The sequence below is a fragment of the Schistocerca piceifrons genome, chromosome 3 (assembly GCF_021461385.2).
Source record: "Schistocerca piceifrons isolate TAMUIC-IGC-003096 chromosome 3, iqSchPice1.1, whole genome shotgun sequence".
NCBI lineage: Eukaryota > Metazoa > Arthropoda > Insecta > Orthoptera > Acrididae > Schistocerca > Schistocerca piceifrons.
Genome location: NC_060140.1, coordinates 374,022,864 through 374,044,438, shown reverse-complemented (window position 1 = coordinate 374,044,438; position 21,575 = coordinate 374,022,864). Strand labels below are relative to the sequence as shown.

General features: G+C 40.4%; 1 protein-coding gene across 3 annotated transcripts in view; it reads right to left on the bottom strand.

The window, feature by feature from the left end:
- Positions 1-21,575, bottom strand: part of LOC124790124 (protein disulfide-isomerase TMX3) — a 196,703-nt gene that overhangs the window by 27,140 nt on the left and 147,988 nt on the right. For all 3 annotated transcript variants that reach the window (XM_047257695.1, XM_047257696.1, XM_047257697.1), the window contains one exon: positions 5,804-5,996. In XM_047257695.1, coding sequence (XP_047113651.1) covers positions 5,804-5,996 — 193 coding nt within the window. The remainder of the gene's footprint in view (positions 1-5,803; positions 5,997-21,575) is intronic.

Sequence of the window (21,575 nt, the reverse complement as noted above, 5' to 3'; positions counted from 1 at the left end):
GTGATTCAAAAATATTTCTGTTTGCTGATGACACCAGCTTGATAGTGAAGGATCTTGTGTGTAATATTGAAACAGTATCAAATAATGTAGTTCATGAAATAAGTTCATGGCTTGTGGAAAATAATTTGATGCTAAATCACAGTAAGACTCAGTTTTTACAGTTTCTAACTCACAATTCAACAAGAACCGATATTTTCATCAGACAGAATGGGCATATTATAAGCGAGACGGAACAGTTTAAGTTCCTAGGCGTTCGGATAGATAGTAAGCTGTTGTGGAAAGCCCATGTCCAGGATCTTGTTCAGAAACTAAGTACTACTTTATTTACCATTAGAACAGTATCTGAAATAAGTGACACTTCAACACGAAAGGTAGTCTACTTTGCATATTTTCATACATTTATGTCATATGGTGTTATTTTTTGGGGTAATTCTTCTGATTCAAAAAGGGTATTTTTGGCTCAAAAACGGGTTGTTCGAGCTATATGCGGTGTAAGTTCGAGAACCTCTTGTTGACCCCTATTCAATAGTCTGGGAATTCTGACATTGCCCTCACAGTATATATTTTCTTTAATATCGTTTGTTGTTAGCAATATTAGCTTATTCCCAAGAGTTAGCAGCTTTCACTCAGTTAATACTAGGCAGAAATCAAATCTGCATGTGGAATGCACTTCCTTGACTCTTGTGCAGAAAGGAATGCAGTATTCTGCTGCATCCATTTTCAATAAGCTACCACAAGAACTCAAAAATCTTAGCAGTACCCCAAACACTAAAGTCTAAACTGAAGAGATTCCTCATGGCTCACTACTTCTATTCTGTCGAGGAGCTCCTGGAAGAGCTGAAAAATTAAGCAAATTCCAGTGTTACATTGTTGATTTTCTTTATTTAAACTTACGACTTGTTGCCTGAATATGTTTCTTATATTTCATTTTATCTGTTTCTACTATTGTGTTATAATTTCATGTACTGACTCGTTCCATGACCATGGAGACTTCTCGTTAATTTGGTCCCACGGAACAATTAAAAAAAAAACAAAACTGCTCGCGCCACCTACCATCTACTGATGGAGAAACTGTCTGTCTTCTAAAATGATCACATCACAGAGTGCTGCCAGCACGGAACTTCAATGCGTAAGTCAGCAACAGGGCTTCTTGGGGGTCCACATTGCTGTTCAACACTCAGCTGCTGCCAAGTGTTGAAACCTACCAGGCATAGGGACAAGATCAACAGACCACACGACAACTGACACCAGGTACATCACTTGTGGGTCACCCAGGGTCTTCGAAGAATCAGGAGTAGGACTGATGACACTCCAGCAGACAGTGCAAGAATCACTTTGTGCTGGGCAACAGCCGCACCTGCCAGACAGCAACCTGCCGCAACAACAAGATGCTGACATCATCTGGGCATGCAGAAGTCGAGCCGACTCGACAGATGTCAGCAAGAATCTAACATGCAGCTGAATGAGCAACAGTGGAGTGAAAGAATGACAACTTTTAAATATTGTGATGAAGTGACTAAACTCTTAATATTTTACCAACATTGTACACACATCACTAGTTCCCAACAGCTATCGTGATTTCATGCAGAGGTGCGTGTGCTCAGCCCTGTGTAGTTCTTTGCCAAGACTTTTATTTGTGCGGTTCAATCCCGCGTCCGGCCATCCTGATTTAGGTTTGTGATTTCCCTAAATCACTCCAGGCAAATGCCGGGATGGTTCCTCTGAAAGGGCACGGCCGACTTCCTTCCCCATCCTTCCCTAATCCAATGAGATCGATGACCTCGCTGTCTGGTCTCCTTCCCCAAACAACCCCCAACCCAACTTTTATTTGTGAAATCATTGTTCCTTTACAAAAGCAAGACAGAGTGTACCTTAACAAGTTCTGGTGGGAGTCAATATTTCTAGATGACTTTGTCAAAAGTTGCTAACAATACTGGGAGAAGTGAAATATATGTTTAATTACACATGCTTTACTTTTCACAGTTTCTGTAAATAGGTGTCACTTCACTTTAAGTCAGTTAGGAACTCACTCTCAAACCATTTACTGATTACAAAAATGGATCAAACGTAGTTCTATAAAGAGAGTAAAATATAGTAATAATCTGTTCTAAACACCATGATTTCGAGAAGAATTTCCACTTTTTAGTGACTGATTTTTGTAATTTTCTTTTTTTTCCCATTGTACATTTATGTTGCTTTCATAGTCTTCAAATTTTACAGATTTATATCAGACAAAAAACAATTGAAAATCCAGGATCAGACAATTATTTAATGAGGCTCTATACACCACTGGTCACTCAACACTGTAAGCCTATTAACTGAAATATTTCAAAACTAGTTTTCAGCAATTAGAGAATATCTGATTCATGAAGACATCTTGACCTCTCAGTATACTCAGTGATTAATATCCACCTGAGCAATTATAAGATACTCATTGTCAGACAATAACATTTTGTGTTTCAATTAACACCACTATTTATACATTCAATGGCCACATCTTAAGAGTCTTAAATTATGAAGTATCACCGGTTGGGAGCTACTATGACTAAATGAATACATCTGATTTTGTGAAGCATAATACTCTATTAGAGAAATAGCATTTTTATGGAATACATGCTTAGCATATTGCCATTTTAGTTCTCAAGAAATACACAAGATATAAAAAGTTACTGCAGCTTTTCACGTAATTCACACACAGATGTCACACCATCTACATGAGGGGAAATTATAACAGACATACAGCAGGGTTCTATTATGGTGTAACTATTGTTTTCACTATATGTTAATCATCTACCATTTTATTTGGAAAGAGAAGAAAAATTAGTAGTTTTCGAGTGTGGTCGAAGCATTGCTGTTAATGCAAGTAAGGATGCATTGATAGAGACAACAGTAAGTTACATTTTTAAAAATGTTTTATATAGTTAGCACAAATAGACTAATACTGATTTTTTTAAAAGACTCTCATCTCATTTTATACTGATAAAAATATCCCATCTGCAATTAATTGAAAAAAAAAAAAGAGCCAAAAATTCTAAAATCTTGCGTTTGAACACTGATGAGAAAAAAGAACATTTAGTTTCCGCTACTTTTCTTATAAGAATAATTTAACTTAACAGACAGTGAAATTAATAAGTTAAAATATTTTGTTTAATGTCATTTATATAATATATGATGATAATTTTGGGGACAACTCATTTAACCTAACAGTATTTGTTGTGGAAAAAATATAATTATGCATGGAGATCAGACACGTAAATCTTGTAGGCGTGTTTAAAGTGTTAGGAATATTAATTGTAGGTACAGAGTATATTTTTTTACTCCTGAACTTTGTCAACAATTCATCCAAGTTTGTGACTAAGAGAGATTTACAAATACAAGACTAGGAAGAATATTTATCCATTCTATCACCTAGCAAATCTGACTTTAAAAAAAAAGAAAAAGAAAAAAAAGGGGGGGGGGGGGGGAGTGAAATACACAACCATCCAACATCCCTGTAGATATCAAAATATCTTAAGGACAGCACAAATGCTTTCAAATGTGTCACGGAGTTGGTATGGTGTCTTAAATGCAATACAAACCATGAATGAAAAGTATCACACTAACATGTAAGCACGCTTTTATAAATTATACTGCATGACTTCTGGTAATGCATTAATAATAAAGTGTGAATCCCTGGAAGGGAAGACAACGTTCTTTTCATGAGGCAACAACTGAGAAAATTTAGAGAATTGGAATTTGAAGCTGGCTAGAGCCATCACTAAACATTTCACATAAGGATCACGAAGATAAGGTAAGAAAAATTAGAGTTTGTGTGGAGGCATATAGACATTTGTTTTTCCTTCATTCTCTTTGCAAATGGAACAAGAAAGGAAACAGCAAGTAGTGGTACAAGGTACCATCTGCCGCACACCATACGGTGGCTTGTGAAGTATGTACATACACTGGTGGACAAAGAATAAATAAAATCTTAACACCTAAAAGGATTTGTGCAACATATACAAAAGTTGGTAGGCATATTTCTATATCTGAAAGATGATGGCTTTTCAGATTTCGCACCAGTCACATAAGAGCGAGGATGCAAATTAGGTTTGCTTTAAACACACACTGTAATGGTTGTGAGAGTTAGTTACCTCTGAGACGGGATGTGATGAGATGATAGTAGTCAAGAATGAGTTTAAGGTAACAAAGACATCATCAACACTTAACTGAGTTTGATCCAGGTCAAGAAGCTGGATGTTTCTTCCATGATACTGCAGAAATACTTTGTATGAATGTAGCCACTGTACACGATTGCTGCCAGGGGTGGTCATGAGAATGCACAGTTGCAAGAAGACCAGGCTCCAGATGCCCATGTGGCACTATTAAGAGGGAAGACCATTGTGTTCATTGCATGCCTCTGGCACATCATACCAAGTCTGCAGCAGCAAACTGAGCAACAGCTGGCACCACAGTGTCACAACAAACTATTACACATTGGTTATTTCAAGGACAGCTCTGAGCCAGATGCCCTGTAGAGTGCATTCCACTGACCCCAAACCACCACGATCTGCGACTTAACTGGTGTCAAGCGAAAGCTCATTGGAGGGCAGGGTGTGGGTGTGTTCTGTTTTCTGATGGAAGCTAGAGTTCTGCCTCGGTGCTAGTGATGGCCATGTGTTGGTTGGAAGGAGTCGAGTTGAGGCCTGCGACTGTCTGCATGCTGGAACCTACGCCTGGAGTTATGGTCTTGGTTGCGATTTCATATGAGAGCAGGAGCACTCTTGTGGTTACCTCACACATCCTGACTGCAAAACTGTACGTCAGTCTGGTTATTCAACTTCTTGCGCTGCCATTCATGAACAGCATTCCAGGGAGTGTTTTCCAACAGGATAACACTTGCCCACATACGTCCATTGTAACCCAACATGTTCTACAGAGTGTTGACATGTTGCCTTGACCTACTCAATCACCAGATCTGCCTTCAACTGAGCACATATGGGACATCATTGGACGACAGCCCCAGCCTTGTCCACAAACAGCATTAAACAAACATCCCTATATTGACTGACCTAGTGCAAAAAGCATGGAACTCCATCCCACAAACTGACATCCGACACCTGTGCAAAGCAATGCATGCACATTGGCATGCTTGTGTTCAATATTCTGCCAGTTACACTGGTTATTAACGTACCAGAATTTCAAATTTGCAATGACTTAACCTGTGATCTTGCAATGTTTATCAGTTAGATTTGTTACCCAGACAAATGTATTCCCAAAATTTCATATCTCTACAGTAATTATCTTTTGGTGTTGAGTTTTATTCCATCAGCTGTAGTAGTATAATGTTTCAGGTATGCAAAAGAAGTCCTCTGTCTGCAAAGAATTATCTTTTCCAGTTATAGGTAGCCACTATTATCATTCTGCTACAACCATTTCCCAACATAAACAAATCATCATATGCACTAGCATACACAAAACTATACAGAGTTTTGTTGACTTTTATACAAATACTAACTTCAGCTCTAACCTTCAAAAATAACCTCATTTGTATGTAACAAACTCTTTGTTGTCTTAATTGTCTCCTATCCTGTACACATCATTTCCACCAGGTATCATCCCCTGAAAGTTACAACTATATGCTCTAATTTACAAACCAAACAATCACACAGGAGAATGCACTCTTTTACAAATTTAAGGTAAAAAAGAAATAATGTATTCAATGTATAGAAAATGTGTGTGTGTGTGCTTAGAACAAAATAAATACGTATGGTAATCATTAACTTTAACAACAGAAGAAAGCTCTACTGATAACTTATATACGTACTGGAGCTGACTGGTTATGTATCCGTTCTAAAAAAGCAGTAACAGATGCAATAGTCATCTGCCGTGGCTCTTCTTCAGGAATGTGGTGATGGTTTGTAGTAGAATTAATAACCAACAAATGTGGGAGAGGTAGTACTGACATTGCAATTGAATTGGCCAGTTCAGGACTACCAATCCAGCCAAACTGAAAATATCTGAAATCAATTTACAGCAAAGTTAATTTAATGAAAATTAATGATAAAAAACAGGAGGGAAGTGAGAAGGAAGAGGAGAATATTTTTATTATTTTGGCATATGAACAGGACTCATACAGCCATCATCACACATGTAAGGTTGAAAAAATGGTTTGAATACATAACACATAATCAAAAATAAAATTACATTAGAAATACATTAAAAATAGACCTGTTCTTTCGAGGCATATAAAAGACAATGTATTCTCAGGTCTTTCGAGCAAAGCACTATGGTGACATGTCAGCAACAGCAGCCAGAAGTTGAAGGAGATGCCTTGCAGTATTTTATCTGTTTGTGCTGCCAAAAAATGTGTGACTGATGTCCTCTCCTTCACCACAGTCACATAACAGGGATGCAATGGGGACCATCGGCTTTTCTTCTGTCAGAAGTTAGGATTCGCCACTGGATTCATTTTGGCTTGTAATCTTTGCCTTTGTATTTGGTGGTCTGTGTTCCATTTCTCTCCAATTGTTAAAATTTAAAGGATATGTAGCTGGTAATTCCAGGTCCCCCCTTCACTCAGTCATAGACAACTACTTTGGCTAGCTTGTCTGCTGTTTCACTGCCAAGTACGTCTCAGTGTGCTTTTACACAGCACATGGTAAATTTCTGATCCCTATTTCTTATCTGTAACATCAGAGTCATGATGTCAAATGGTACTGGACGGTTGTATGTTCCACTGTGCAGATCTCTTAATAGTCCAGTGCTGACCTGGAATCAGAAAGGACAACAAACTCAGAACCAAAGTGCTTCTCACAAGAGAACCTCTCCATCGCACCCCCCTCAGATTTAGTTATAAGTTGGCACAGTGGATAGGCCTTGAAAAACTGAACACAGATCAATTGAGAAAACAGGAAGAAGTTGTGTGGAACTGTGAAAAAATAAGCAAAATATACAAACTGAGTACTTCATGGGAAGATATGCAATGTCAAGGACGCTGGGAAAGCAGGCGCACCGTGGTCTCGTGGTAACGTGAGCAGCTGCGGAACGAAAGGTCCTTGGTTCAAATCTTCCATCGACTGAAAAGTTTAATTTTTTATTTTCAGTTTATGTGACAAACCCTTATGTTTTCATCACTTTTTTGGGAGTTATTATCACATCCACAAGAAAACCTAAATCGGGCAAGGTAGAAGAATAATTCTTGTGAGCAAATGCTTCATTTGAGAAATGGGTGTCCATGTGTGGAGCAACAAGACGATGAAGACACTTAGTGATCCAGTGTCCGGACATACAGCATGACTCCACTAAGGTACAAATGTCTTATAATATCTGATCTTACATGAACGGTAACAGTGCGAATAAAACTTTCACATTTGGGTAGTCAAAACAAAGATGTAGGGGATGTTCATTTGCTTCAACTAAGAGAGTGGTAGTCAGTGTTGACAGGCACAATCTAAACACTTTGTGCTGGCATTTGTCTAATTGTTTTAGACACATCCAGAGCTGACCCAAAACAATGACAAGGATAATCCATTTAAGGACATACCGAAGTACAATACAGTCTATTGCAATTTATGTAATTTTCTTCCAAAGCATGCCTTCTGTACAGTTTTGATGCTTCCCTTCTTTCCAGCAATGCATTATTGGATTCCTCATCCATCAAACTGGTAATGTTTTTCGTTTTTGGAACAAAATGTTTATTTTGTGGAACATATACTGTTGCAGCTTCTTCGGTAAGTTTTTTAGTAAACTGCAGGAGCATCCACGGAAAAGTCCCAGAATTAGTATTGCTTACTGAAGGTTATAATGCACAGATAGTATTGGGAACGGAAAGCTGGTTGAAACCAGCTGTCAATGACAATGAAATCCTCAGTTCAGATTGGAACGTTTATCATAGGATAAATTAGTCGCCAATGGTGGCGGTGTGTTCATTGCAGTAAAAAATTCGATAAAATCTACAGAGGTTACCATATATTCCAAATGTGAATTGATCTGGGTGGAACTGAGTATCAAAGAATGGTCAAAAATGGTGATCGGATGCTTTCACAGACCACCTAGGTCAAGATCTGTAGTTCTAGAGTGCTTCAGACAGAAAGTGCAGAACAACATCAGTAATTTTCCGGATCATGCTATTGTAATAGGGTGTGACTTCAACTTGTCAGGTATAGACTGGGAGTGTTATGCCATCAAAACTGGTACCAGAGACAGGGATTCGTGTGGCATTACTGTGGATGTCTTGTCCGAAAATTACCTTGAGCAGATAGTTGGAGAACCAACTCAAGAGGGCAACATCTCAGACCACCTGGCAACAAACAGACCTGAACTTATCGAATCAGTTAACGTAGAGGAAGGTATCAGTGATCATAAGGCTGTGACAGCATCTATGATGACGGGTCCTACAAGGAATGTTAAGAAAGGTAGGAAGATATAATTTCTCAGCAAGGGTGACAGGATACAAATTTCGGAATATCTCAGCAGTCAGCATCAAATATTCGGTGATGAGGAAGAAGATGGGGAGAACAATTGGAAAAAATTCAAAGGCACTGTTTAATATGCCCTAGACAAGTGCGTTCCAAGTAAGGTTTTAAGGGATGGGAAAGATCTACCATGGTTTAATAGTCATGTTAGAATAGGACCACATAAACAAAGAGCACTTCATATCAGATTCAGAAGAAGTAATAACCTAGCTGACAAACAAAAGCTGAACGAAGCGAAAATGAGCATAAGGAGAGCAATGAAAGAAGCGTTCAATGATTTTGAAAGCAAGATGTTGTCAACTGACCTGAGTCAAAATCCTAAGAGATTTTGGTCGTACATAAAATCAGTAAGTGGGTCAATTATCATCTATTCATTCTCTCAGCGACCACGCTGGCACCGAAGCAGAAGATAACAGAGAAGACCGAAATACTGAATTCGGTCTTCCGAAGTTGTTTCACTGCAAAAGATGGTAACACTACCTTCCTTTTAATTGTCTTAGGAATGTTGAAATGGCAGATATTGAGATAACTCATCATAGAATTGAAATGAAGCTACAATCGCTTAGTAGTGGAAAGGCATCAGGAAAAGATGTACTGAAGCTCAAATAGTTATAGGCATAGAAAGCTGGCTAAAGCCGGAAATAAGTTCAGCCAAAATTTTCTCAAATGATCTAACAGTGTTCAAAAAGGATAGATTAAATAAATTGGCAGTGGAGTATTTATTGCTGTTAGAAGTGGTTTACCTTGTAGTGAAATTGAAGTAGATAGTTCCTGTGAAATAGTATGGGTAGAGGTTATATTTGACAATCGGACTAAACTATTAATTGGATCTTTTTACAGACTCCCGACTCAGAAGATATAGTTGCTGAAGAGTTCAAAGAAAACTTTAGTCTCATTTCAAATAGGTACCTCACTCATACAGTTATAGTCACTGGTGACTTCAATCTACCCTCAATATGCTGGAAAAATTATACGTTTAAAGCTGGCGGCATAAAACATCATCCGAAATTGCGCACTGAATGCTTTCTCAGAAAGTTATTTTGAACAATTAGTTCATCAGCCCACTCGAAGTGTAAATGGTTGCGAAAGCATACTTGACCTCTTAGCAACAAATAATCCTGGACAAATAGCGAGTATCATGATGAATACAGGGATTAGTGACCGCAAGGCAGTTGCTGGTAGGCTGAATACCGTAACACCTACAACCATCAAAAAGAAATGTGAAGTACATCTATTTAAAAAAGCTGATAAAAATGCTCTTAATGTCTTCTTAAGAGAGAGTCTTTAGTCCTTCCGATCTGATCACGCAAGCGTAAAAAAGATGTGGAATAATTTCAACAGTGATTGAGAGATATATACCACATAAATTAGTAAGTGGTGTCACTGATCACCCATAGTACACAAAAAGGGTCAGTTTGCTGACAATGGGGGGGGGGGGGGGGGGGGGGGAAGCCAAATTTAAAAGAAGGCAAAATCCCCAAGATTAGCAAAGTTTTGCAGAAGTTTGAAATGTAATGCGTACTTCAATGCTAGATGCTTTTAATAATTTCCACAACGAAACTACATCTCGAAATCTGGCAGAAAACCCAATAGATTCTGGTCATACATAAAGCACACCAGTGGCAAGACACAATCAATACCTTTACTGCGCAACAACAGTGAAGTCATTGATGACGGTGCCACTAAAGCAGAACTATAAAACACAGTTTTCCAAAATTTCTTCACCCAAGAAGACAAAGTAAATATTTTTGAATTCAAATCAACAACAACAGCCAAGATCAGAAATATAGAAGGAAAGCAGCTTAAATCACTTAATAAAGGCAAGGTCTGGTCCAGATTGTATACCAGTCAGTTTCCTTTCAGAGTATGCTGATACAATAGCTCCATATTTAGCAATTATATACAACCGCTCGCTCACATAAAGCTCCATACCTAAAGACTGGAAAATTGCTCAAGTCACACCAATATCCAAAAAGGGAAATAGGAGTCATCCTTTGAATTACAAGCCCCTATCACTAATGTTTAATGCAGTAGTGTTTCGGAACACATACTGTGTTCGAACATTGTCTATTACCTCAAAGAAAATGATTTATTGACATACCTTGAAGAAAATGATTTATTGACACACAATCAGCACGGATTCAGAAAACATCATTCTCATGAAACACAATAGCTCTTATACTCATGAAGTAATGAATGCTATCGGCAGGGGATGTCAAACTGATTCCATATTTTTAGATTTCCGGAAGGGTTGACACTGTTCCTCACAAGTGTCTTCTAACAAAACTGCATGCCTATGGAATATCACCTATGGAATATCGCCTCAGTTGTGTGACTGGATTCACGATTTCCTGTTGGAAAGGTCACAGTTCGTAGTAATAGACGGAAAGTCACCGAGTAAAACAGAAGTAATATCTAACATTCCCCAAGGAAGTGTTATGATCTGTATTAACGTCATAGGAGTCAATGTGAGTAGCATCAGGTCTACTAAAGAGGCTGCTTACACCATGCCTGTCCGCCCTGTTCTGGAGTATTGCTGTGCAGTGTGGGATCCGCATCACGTGGGACTGACAGATGGCATCGAAAAAGTTCACAGAAGGGTGGCTCGTTTTGTACTATTGTGAAAAAGGGGAGATAGTCCCACTGACATGATACGTGAATTCGAGTGGCAAACATTAAAACAAAGTTGTTTTTCGCTGCGACGGGATCTTCTCATGAAATTTCAATCACCAGTCTTCTGCTCTGATTGCAAAAACATTCTGTTGGCACCCACATACAGAGGGAGAAATGATCATCAAGATAAGAGAAATCAGGGCTTGTACAGAAAAATTTAAGTGCTCGTTTTTCCCGTGTGCCATTCATGAGTGGAACGGCAGAGAGACAGCTTGAAGGTGGTTCGTTGAACCCTCTGCCAGGCACTTTATTGTGAATTGCAGAGTAATCACGTAGATGTAGATACCTATAAGATTCTATAAAGATTATGCAAAAGAACTTGCTCCCCTTATATCAGTAATTTATCATAGATCGCTTGAGCAACAAAAGGTACCTAACAATTGGAAAAAAGCGCAGGTCATTCTTGTTTTTAAGAAAGGCCGTTAGGCAGATCCACAACATTTTTGACCTGTATCATTGATGTCAATTTGTTGTAGAATTATGCAACATGTTTTATGCTCAAGGATTATGATGTTTTTGGAAAATGAACATCTCCTCTACAAAAAACAACATGGATTTGGCAAACAGAGATCCTGCAAAACTCAGTTCACTCTGTTCCTCCATGAGATCCACAGTGCAGTGGACAATGGCACTCAGGTTGATGCCATGTTCCTTGATTTCAGTAAGGCATTTGACACTGTCCCGCATTGCCGTTTAATGAAAAAAATATGAGCCTATGGAGTATCGGAGCACACTTGTGATTGGATTCACAACTTCCTTGCAGATAGAACTCAACATGTCACTCTTAATGGAACTAGATTGACAGATGTAAAGGTAATATCTGGAGTACCACAAGGAAGTGTGATACGACCATTGCTGTTTACAATATATATATAAATGATCTAGTAGAAAGCATTACATGCTCTTTAAGGCTATTCGCAGATGATGCAGTTGTCTATATCAAAGTAGCAACACCAGAAGATAGTAAGAATTTGCAGAATGACCTGCAGAGAATTGATGAATGGTGCAGGCTTTGACAGTTGACCCTGAACATAAATAAATGTAACATATTGCACATACATAGGAAAAGAAATCCACTGCTGAGCAGCTACACTATTGATGACAAACAGCTGAAGACAGCGTCTGCCATAAAATATCTAGGTGTAACTATCCAGAGCGACCTTCAGTGGAATGACCACATAAAACAGATTGTGGGAAAAGCACACACAAGACTAAGACTTATCAGAAGAATCGTAAGGAAATTTAACTCATCCATGAAAGAAGTGGCTTATAAAGTGCTTGTTCGCCTGCTTCTCGAGTAATGTTCATCTATCTGGGACCCCTATCAGGTAGGACTGATAGAGGAGATAGAGAAGATCCAACGAAGAGCGGCATGTTTCATCTTGGGATCGTTTAACTGGTGAGAGGGCGTTACAGAGATGCTATACAAACTCCACTGGCAGACATTACAAGAGAGTCGTTGCGCGTCACGAAGAGATTTACTATTGAAATTTCCAGATAGCACTTTCCAGGAGGAGTGGAACAACATATTACTTCCCCCCCACACACATCTCGCGTATTGACCACAAAGAGAAAATTCAAGAAATTAGAACCAATACAGAGGCTTACCGACAATCGTTCTTCCCATGCACTATTCATGAGTGGAACAGGGTTGGAGGGACCAGACAGTGGTACTGAAAGTACCCTCCACCACACACCATTAGGTGGCTTGCGGAGTATGATGTAGATGTAGATGCAGTATAAGCAACAAAATTCGCATAGTCTGTTCTTGGTTCTACACATGCTGAAAACATATGTATCTTATCTGAAAGTGTTGTAGTGTACTTGTTCCAGCATAGTTTCCAAATGCTCCTCTTATAGGATGACCAAATGATGCACGTATCACCCCTCCACCACATCTGAGAATGGTGGGTAGATGATCAGACCAGAGGGGTTTCTTTTACTACATCCATTGTGGAGTCTAATGTTAAACTCAGGGACATCAAACATATACCTACAGCACTCAATCATTGGCTTGGTTCACTTATCATTGGTGGACACTCATTTAAAATGATTAAATGACATTGTTGACAATCTCAGTTACTTTTCTGACAATGTTTTCTTGGTCTGGGCCACAATCAGGGTGAACAGCATCAAAATCAACTAATATTATCTTTGGAACCACTATCAAATTAAACAATATACTCAGTTGTTGTTTATGACATGCTTCCTTTGCAATATGCAATTCGACATTTCGTTTATTTCATTCCTGTTCATATACATTGTAGCTGCAGCAGCTTGAAGTGGTATTTCTTAACTGTCATCTCCATGAATTTTATACAGGATTCCCTTTCTTGTAAGAAGTGGACTCCTCTCTTTATCATCATCTCTGTCGGCTTGAATTGCATCAAAGCCAGGACACAGAAAGGATTCATTTGGCAGCAACCACACATGTTTCAGGTATCACACATAATGAAATGTGGTTGGAGCATAAAATATGTAGGAGGCTGTATTTGTTACATTTAATAGAATGAGCATTCCAGTGCATTACATTCTCAATGTATCCTGTCACTGTTGGATCCAGACTTAGTGGCAATTCTGTGATGAATTCCTACATTACTATAGCTATCCTGCAAGTGCACCATCCTTTAGTCCTATTATAATTATTACTACATTGTATGTTGCTTTGATTAAGCCATACTGAACAATTAGGTGCTCGTGACATGTTACTGAATGTGCACTTTCCTGTGCATTTCTCTGTTGCACTTTCTATGCCCTATTTGGTTCATTATTGCTTCTGTAGCTGTTAAAAATGTGATGCCTTTCACTGGTATATACAGCTGTACATTTGTACAACTTGGGGTGTCTGTTGAAGCAGCTGACTTGAGAAGGAATTATTCCTTTTATTTAGTGATTTTATGGCATTTGGATGTGTCAAGTGACTAGCCATACTTAGCTGCAAGTATACAAATGTCTGGGAGGGTGCCAAGCTTTTGGTGACTGAGACTGCCTACATTACAAAATTTATTTGTGAGGCTGCTTGCTGGCATGTTATGCTTTCTATTGCCATGTACTGTTTAATTTTCTTCTGTCGAAAGTACTCTGGACACACTTTAAAATTAGACAGATGCCCTACTGATCAGTGAACACAAGAGGAAGGTGTGTGCTTCTCACACTCATTAATATCTTTCAGGAGTAAGCACAATGTTTCATATTACAACTGTGTTTACTAGAGTCACTACACAATAGCCAATTAGAGCACTGCAAAACAGGTCTCGCTTATCGTTCAGTATAACAGTGCACACTATGTATACACACAAAGTCAGACCATTTCTGTGGTTTGAAGCTTACAAGACATGCTGTCCACGACATTTCCTTAATCTGTCCATTTTCCTGGACTTTCCTCGCATGCTGTTTGACAGAGTACCAGATGACAACCATATTTCTTCTAGTGACAATTCAGTTATTATTCTCAGTTTTGTCTTAAAGAATGTTGTTCTATATGTTTCAAGGCAATCATGTGCAAAAACAACATATAATTAGAAGCTACTGCTGCATGATTTGATTTTGACACAGTTATGGCCAGACTAAGCTTATATAAGTGTATCAGCTCCCTATATTCGTGGATGTAATCTCCCAATGCTTCTTCCTTTATGTACACTTTCAATGAATACAATGTAACGGTCAACATTATATTGCTGATTTTCAGAGATGGATGTAACCATCTCTGTGCTTGCTGTGAAGCTGCCTCAGAACCACCTGTCATACATGGAAAGTTTATCAACCTGGTAGAGCAGCTGCAATCCCCCCCCCCCCCCCTCTCTCCCCTCCCCAATGCCATTTCACAGATGGATTGGTGACAGGTACCTCTTGATTATCTGCTAGGTTGACTTCACTGATGGTTTCATCAATATGGCCTATGTCAGTGTTTATGATATGATGAGCACTAAATACAGCATTGGAAATGCCATGTGGCACCACTGAAAAACCATTCCTAGTGGTCAGTGGTACCGCACCTTCACTGTACTGGCCACCACCCAACCTGCACCCATGGCAGGACACACACTCGAAAAATGGCTAACACACTGTTGTCGACAGGAAATTGATTTCCTGTGTATATATACAAAACAAAGATGCTGTAACTTACCAAGCACTGGTGTGTTGATAGACACAACAAAAAACACACAGCTTTTATATATCCCATGTGAAATGTTTCCCTCTACTACACACACACACACACACACACACACACACACACACGTTGTTACAGAAGTGTATTTTAACTACTCATTAACGAATGTAAGTCCCCTCCACTGACAGAGTACAGAATGTCACTAGGGGATGTGAAGTTGTTGCATGGTGATGTGCACAATGGGTCTCCACACTGTGTGTCAGTCAATGTTAGGGCTGCAGTTTGCAACACCTAAAATGTCTGCTGCAACTTATAAATTTAAGATCAGAGTATGAGATGGCTGCTCTACACAAGTTGCACCTTCCTGCTGCAAGTACTCATCCACCAGGCCAGCCCTCCTGTGTGGTCAAGCATTATCATCTATACATGTAACAAAGGGCTTCAAGGACCACAAATAAGGAACTCATGCTGTAGCATGATGACAACCCTGCAGACTAAAGTTATATTACTATCAGTAGTATATCTAGCAGCACAAATGCTCCTGATGTCAAGCTGCTCCAAACAAAAACATTGGTGCTGCTTCAACAACCTCTTTCGATTACATTAGCATGGTTTGAACATGTTCCAGGGATGTGTCTCGTCAAAAAATGGAAAGAAGCACTATCCAGGCTAAACTGTGTCTCATCTGTGAACAGGAAACTTCCTTAATATTCCTGAGTCCTTCACAGTAGGCCAGACATCACACTGACCACATCCACCATAGCTCTTTGTGTGAAGGGAATGCACCTTGCAAGTAACCAATCATGACACTTGTTTCTAGTATGTGGTCAGCCTTGGCACTGCTCCCTTTGAGACACTTTTCTCCCCAAGTATGAAATGATGTTATAAGCAGCAGCATTCTACTTCCCATTCTGAACCAACTTTGGCCGTCCTCTAGTTAGGCAATGATTTGCCATGTTTCGACATACAAATGAATTTGCTGTATCATAATACTTCTGTATAAGTACTGTATCCTGTGTGGACATAACATCCACTCTGAACCACTGCATACAAGAGCTCTGCCTATACCAGTGGTTTTTGGCACAGCAAGTGGTCCAATTCTGAACTTCCTTGTATTTTAGATGTTTGCATCTTTATACAGTTTAGCTTGTACTGTGTACCATGAGACACCTTTTTATCTTTAAGATCCATTAACTTATATCAATAAGTTTCCAACAAATGCATGCATGGACATACACACATACGTAGCTACATATGTATGCCTGTATGTGCACTGAAGTGCCAAATAAACTGGAATAGACATGAATATTCAAATACAGAGATATGTGAACAGACAGAATATGGCACTACAGTCAGCAACGTCTATATAAGGCAACATGTGTTGTTAGATTGGTTACTGCTGCTACAATGGCAGGTTGTCAAGATTTAAGCGGGTCTAAACATGGTGTTATAGTTTGGGCACAAGTGGTGGGACATAGCATCTCTGAGGTAGTGATGAAATGGGGATTTTTCCCTTATGCCCATTTCATGAGTGTGCCATGACTATCAGGAATCTGGTAAAACATCAAATCTCAGACATTGCTGTGGCCGTAAAAAGATATTGCACGAACGGGACCAACGATGACTGAAGAGAATTGCTCAGCATGACAGAAGTGCAAACCTTTCGCAAATTGCTGCAGATTTCAATGCTGGGACATCAACAAATGTCAGTGTCATTGTCAATGTCAGTGTCAATGTCATTCAACAAAACATCATCGATATAGGCTTTCAGAGCCAAAGACCCACTCGTGTATCCTGATGACTGCACTACACAAAGCTTTACGTCTCGCCTGGGCTTGTCAACACCAACACTGTTCTGTTGATGACTGGAAGCATGTTGCCTTGTCGGACGAGTCTCATTTCAAATTGAATTGAGCAGATGGACATTTACAGGTATGGAGATATCATCATGAGTCCATGGACCTTGCGTGTCAGCAGGGGACTGTTGAGCTGGTGGAGGCTCTGTAATGGTGTGGAGTGTCTGCAGCTGGAGTGATATGGGACCCCTGATACATCTAGATGTGACTAACAGGTGACATGTACATAAGCATCCTGTCTGATCACCTGCAACCATTCATGTCCATTGTGCATTCCGACGGACTTGGGCAATTCAAGCTGGACAACACAACACGACATATCCAGAATTGCTACAGAGTGACTCCAGGAACACACTTCTGAATTTAAACACTTCCACTGCCCACCAAACTCCACAGACATGAATGTTACTGAGCATATGCCTTGGAATGTGCTGTTCAGAAGAGATCTCCCTCCGCTGTGTACTCTTATGGATTTATGGACAGTCCTGCAGGATTCATGGTGTCAATTCCATCCAGCACTACTTCAGACATTAGTCAAGTCCATGCCAGTACATATGAATAAGAGTATGGTGTATTTTTTTACTCTTATTTGGTTTGTACAACTGAGCATTCAAGGGAGATGGTTAGCACTGACACACCCTTGTTTCAGTTTAGAGCACTGTTGAGCTGGCCAACAATGGGGTGGGCGAGTTAACAGTTTTTGCAGTGCAAAGAAGAGTTTCATGGGATTGATATAACTGTATGGCTGTGTCAATTTTAATCAGTAGCAGTTGATGCTCTGGCCATGTATAAATGATTCATTTATGAATAGTGAAGTTATTGCACAAGCATATTAACAAAGGAATGTCACATATGGAAATTGAACTGTCAGAAAATATATTTGATAATTTATACGTATATCAGTACTATGTGCAATCGTGCCAAATCCAACCACTGTTAAGCAAAATGTTAATTGGTGAGACAGACTATTCTAATGGCAAGTGTAATATTGCTTGTTTCGAAAATGGAACACTGGCAAAGGGAATCCACCATAGGTTGCTGTCACACAGAGTCAAAACTTCACTTGGTAAAAGAAGGTTGAAAATAAAGGGAAAACTTATTTTGTTTTAAGTGCCAACACTCAATAGTTTCTGAGAAAATGAGAAAATTTTGATGCTGCTTCACCAGTTGGCATCCACAGCATTAAAGCAAGCAAGTCAGCAGCATAGTGACCAAGAGCGCAGTTTTGAATTTTTTCGTTATATATTCACACCCAATCTTACTTTCTTTTCCTTTTATCATCATGGAAGTAAAGGGAGGGCCAGAAGGCAGAGTAGGATTTGACACATATATATCTTGTTTGCTAACAGTTCTGTTGCTTCTGCTACAGGTGCATATCATAACTGATGCCTTGGAGATTGTGCAGATAAATTACACCAAGGAAGAATGACTAAAAATAGTGGAATTTTATTTTCAAAACAACAGGTTTATTATTCTATAATGTAACTGGATAGATAAAAAAAGCTACTCACCAAGCAGCAGTAGGAGAATGCATACAAAAAAGGTTAAATTTGTACAAGCTTTCAGAGCCAGTGGCTCCTTCTTCTGGCAGAAGAATTGAATGGGAAGAAAGAGGGGTACAGCCATGACCTCAGTGCCTGTTTCACCACCTGGATTCTTCCCCCAAATACCAGTTCCTCAGAACTCCACAGGTGGAAACTAGCGCTACAACTTGTCTTTGGTTCTCGCCATCCGCCTGGCCTTAATTTACATGAATTCCTTCCATATCAGCATTTCTTCCCAGTAACTAGTTCTTTCTTCACTCCATTTTACTTTTCTACATCTTTCATTCTCTGACCCTTCTACTATTCGCCACCACCCTCCCACCTCTGTTACATACAATGCACTTGGCTTTTCACTCGTATTAATCTGTGCACGATGTTTTAGTAGAAATCTCTGTCTTGCATATTACTCTGTCTTACCTAGTGAAGAACCAGAAACATCAATAAGGAGACATTCTAGGGAATTAGGGATGCCCTAAAAAACTTAAGGAGAATTTTAAAACATGATTTAGCAATGTTTCCATGCAAAATACAGTTAGTGCAGGAACTGAGGCCTGTGCACCACAAACTGCACCGAAATTTTGCAATTTGCACTCAAGAATTACCCAGAGGAACCAATGAATTTATTTGTCAACTCATTTCCATTCGAATTGCTTCATCAATAAATAGAAGTGTAGGTTCTGGGGTAAAGCAAACCCAAAGATAATTCATCAGTGCCAACTACAGCGTATAATGTGCACAGATTGGTGTGGGGTACCTCGCACAAAGTTATCGGGCCTTCCTTCTTGAAAACTGATAATGGTGGCAGTTTGTCAATTATTGGTGAGATACATCGGGAGGTGATTGATAAATTTTGATGCCCTGCAGTAGAAAATCATCCTGAAATGTAGTTTCAGCAGGATGGGGCAACCTACCATAGGCCAGAGCCACAATGAACCTTCTGAGGCAACTGTTCAGTGAACAGATTATTTCAAGAAATTCCCATGTCAACTAGCTGCCATGATCCCCTGACCTTATGGCCCTGGGGATATCTTAATGAACGTGTGTACATGAACAAACTGCTTACACTTCAGTGGCTCAAGGGGAATATCCATGCAAAATTCAAGCATTAATCCCTCAGATCTTAATCACTGTAGTGAATAATGCAATCGAAAGAGCACAACTTTGTGAAGCTGCAAATGGAGGTCATTTGAAGGAAGTTGTCATCCGTACACAATCTCCACATGTTAAACACTGACTGAATGGAATATCAATAAAACTGGTTCACAACTAACCAAGCTACACTCCTGGAAATGGAAAAAAGAACACATTGACACCGGTGTGTCAGACCCACCATACTTGCTCCGGACACTACGAGAGGGCTGTACATGCAATGATCACACGCACGGCACAGCGGACACACCAGGAACCGCGGTGTTGGCCGTCGAATGGCGCTAGCTGCGCAGCATTTGTGCACCGCCGCCGTCAGTGTCAGCCAGTTTGCCGTGGCATACGGAGCTCCATCGCAGTCTTTAACACTGGTAGCATGCCGCGACAGCGTGGACGTGAACCGTATGTGCAGTTGACGGACTTTGAGCGAGGGCGTATAGTGGGCATGCGGGAGGCCGGGTGGACGTACCGCCGAATTGCTCAACACGTGGGGCGTGAGGTCTCCACAGTACATCGATGTTGTCGCCAGTGGTCGGCGGAAGGTGCACGTGCCCGTCGACCTGGGACCGGACCGCAGCGACGCACGGATGCACGCCAAGACCGTAGGATCCTACGCAGTACCGTAGGGGACCGCACCGCCACTTCCCAGCAAATTAGGGACACTGTTGCTCCTGGGGTATCGGCGAGGACCATTCGCAACCGTCTCCATGAAGCTGGGCTACGGTCCCGCACACCGTTAGGCCGTCTTCCGCTCACGCCCCAACATCGTGCAGCCCGCCTCCAGTGGTGTCGCGACAGGCGTGAATGGAGGGACGAATGGAGACGTGTCGTCTTCAGCGATGAGAGTCGCTTCTGCCTTGGTGCCAATGATGGTCGTATGCGTGTTTGGCGCCGTGCAGGTGAGCGCCACAATCAGGACTGCATACGACCGAGGCACACAGGGCCAACACCCGGCATCATGGTGTGGGGAGCGATCTCCTACACTGCCCGTACACCACTGGTGATCGTCGAGGGGACACTGAATAGTGCACGGTACATCCAAACCGTCATCGAACCCATCGTTCTACCATTCCTAGACCGGCAAGGGAACTTGCTGTTCCAACAGGACAATGCACGTCCGCATGTATCCCGTGCCACCCAACGTGCTCTACAAGGTGTAAGTCAACTACCCTGGCCAGCAAGATCTCCGGATCTGTCCCCCATTGAGCATGTTTGGGACTGGATGAAGCGTCGTCTCACGCGGTCTGCACGTCCAGCACGAACGCTGGTCCAACTGAGGCGCCAGGTGGAAATGGCACGGCAAGCCGTTCCACAGGACTACATCCAGCATCTCTACGATCGTCTCCATGGGAGAATAGCAGCCTGCATTGCTGCGAAAGGTGGATATACACTGTACTAGTGCCGACATTGTGCATGCTCTGTTGCCTGTGTCTATGTGCCTGTGGTTCTGTCAGTGTGATCATGTGATGTATCTGACCCCAGGAATGTGTCAATAAAGTTTCCCCTTCCTGGGACAATGAATTCACTGTGTTCTTATTTCAATTTCCAGGAGTGTATTTACATGTTAAATCCAACTCTGCATTCTGTCCTACCCTGTAAGTTACACCAATGACAGCAACATTTTTGAGACATCAAGAAATACAATAGAATTATTGAGAAAAAAGAAAGCATTTCAAATCTTATCAAAATTTGATTTTATCATCATATACACTCCTGGAAATTGAAATAAGAACACCGTGAATTCATTGTCCCAGGAAGGGGAAACTTTATTGACACATTCCTGGGGTCAGAT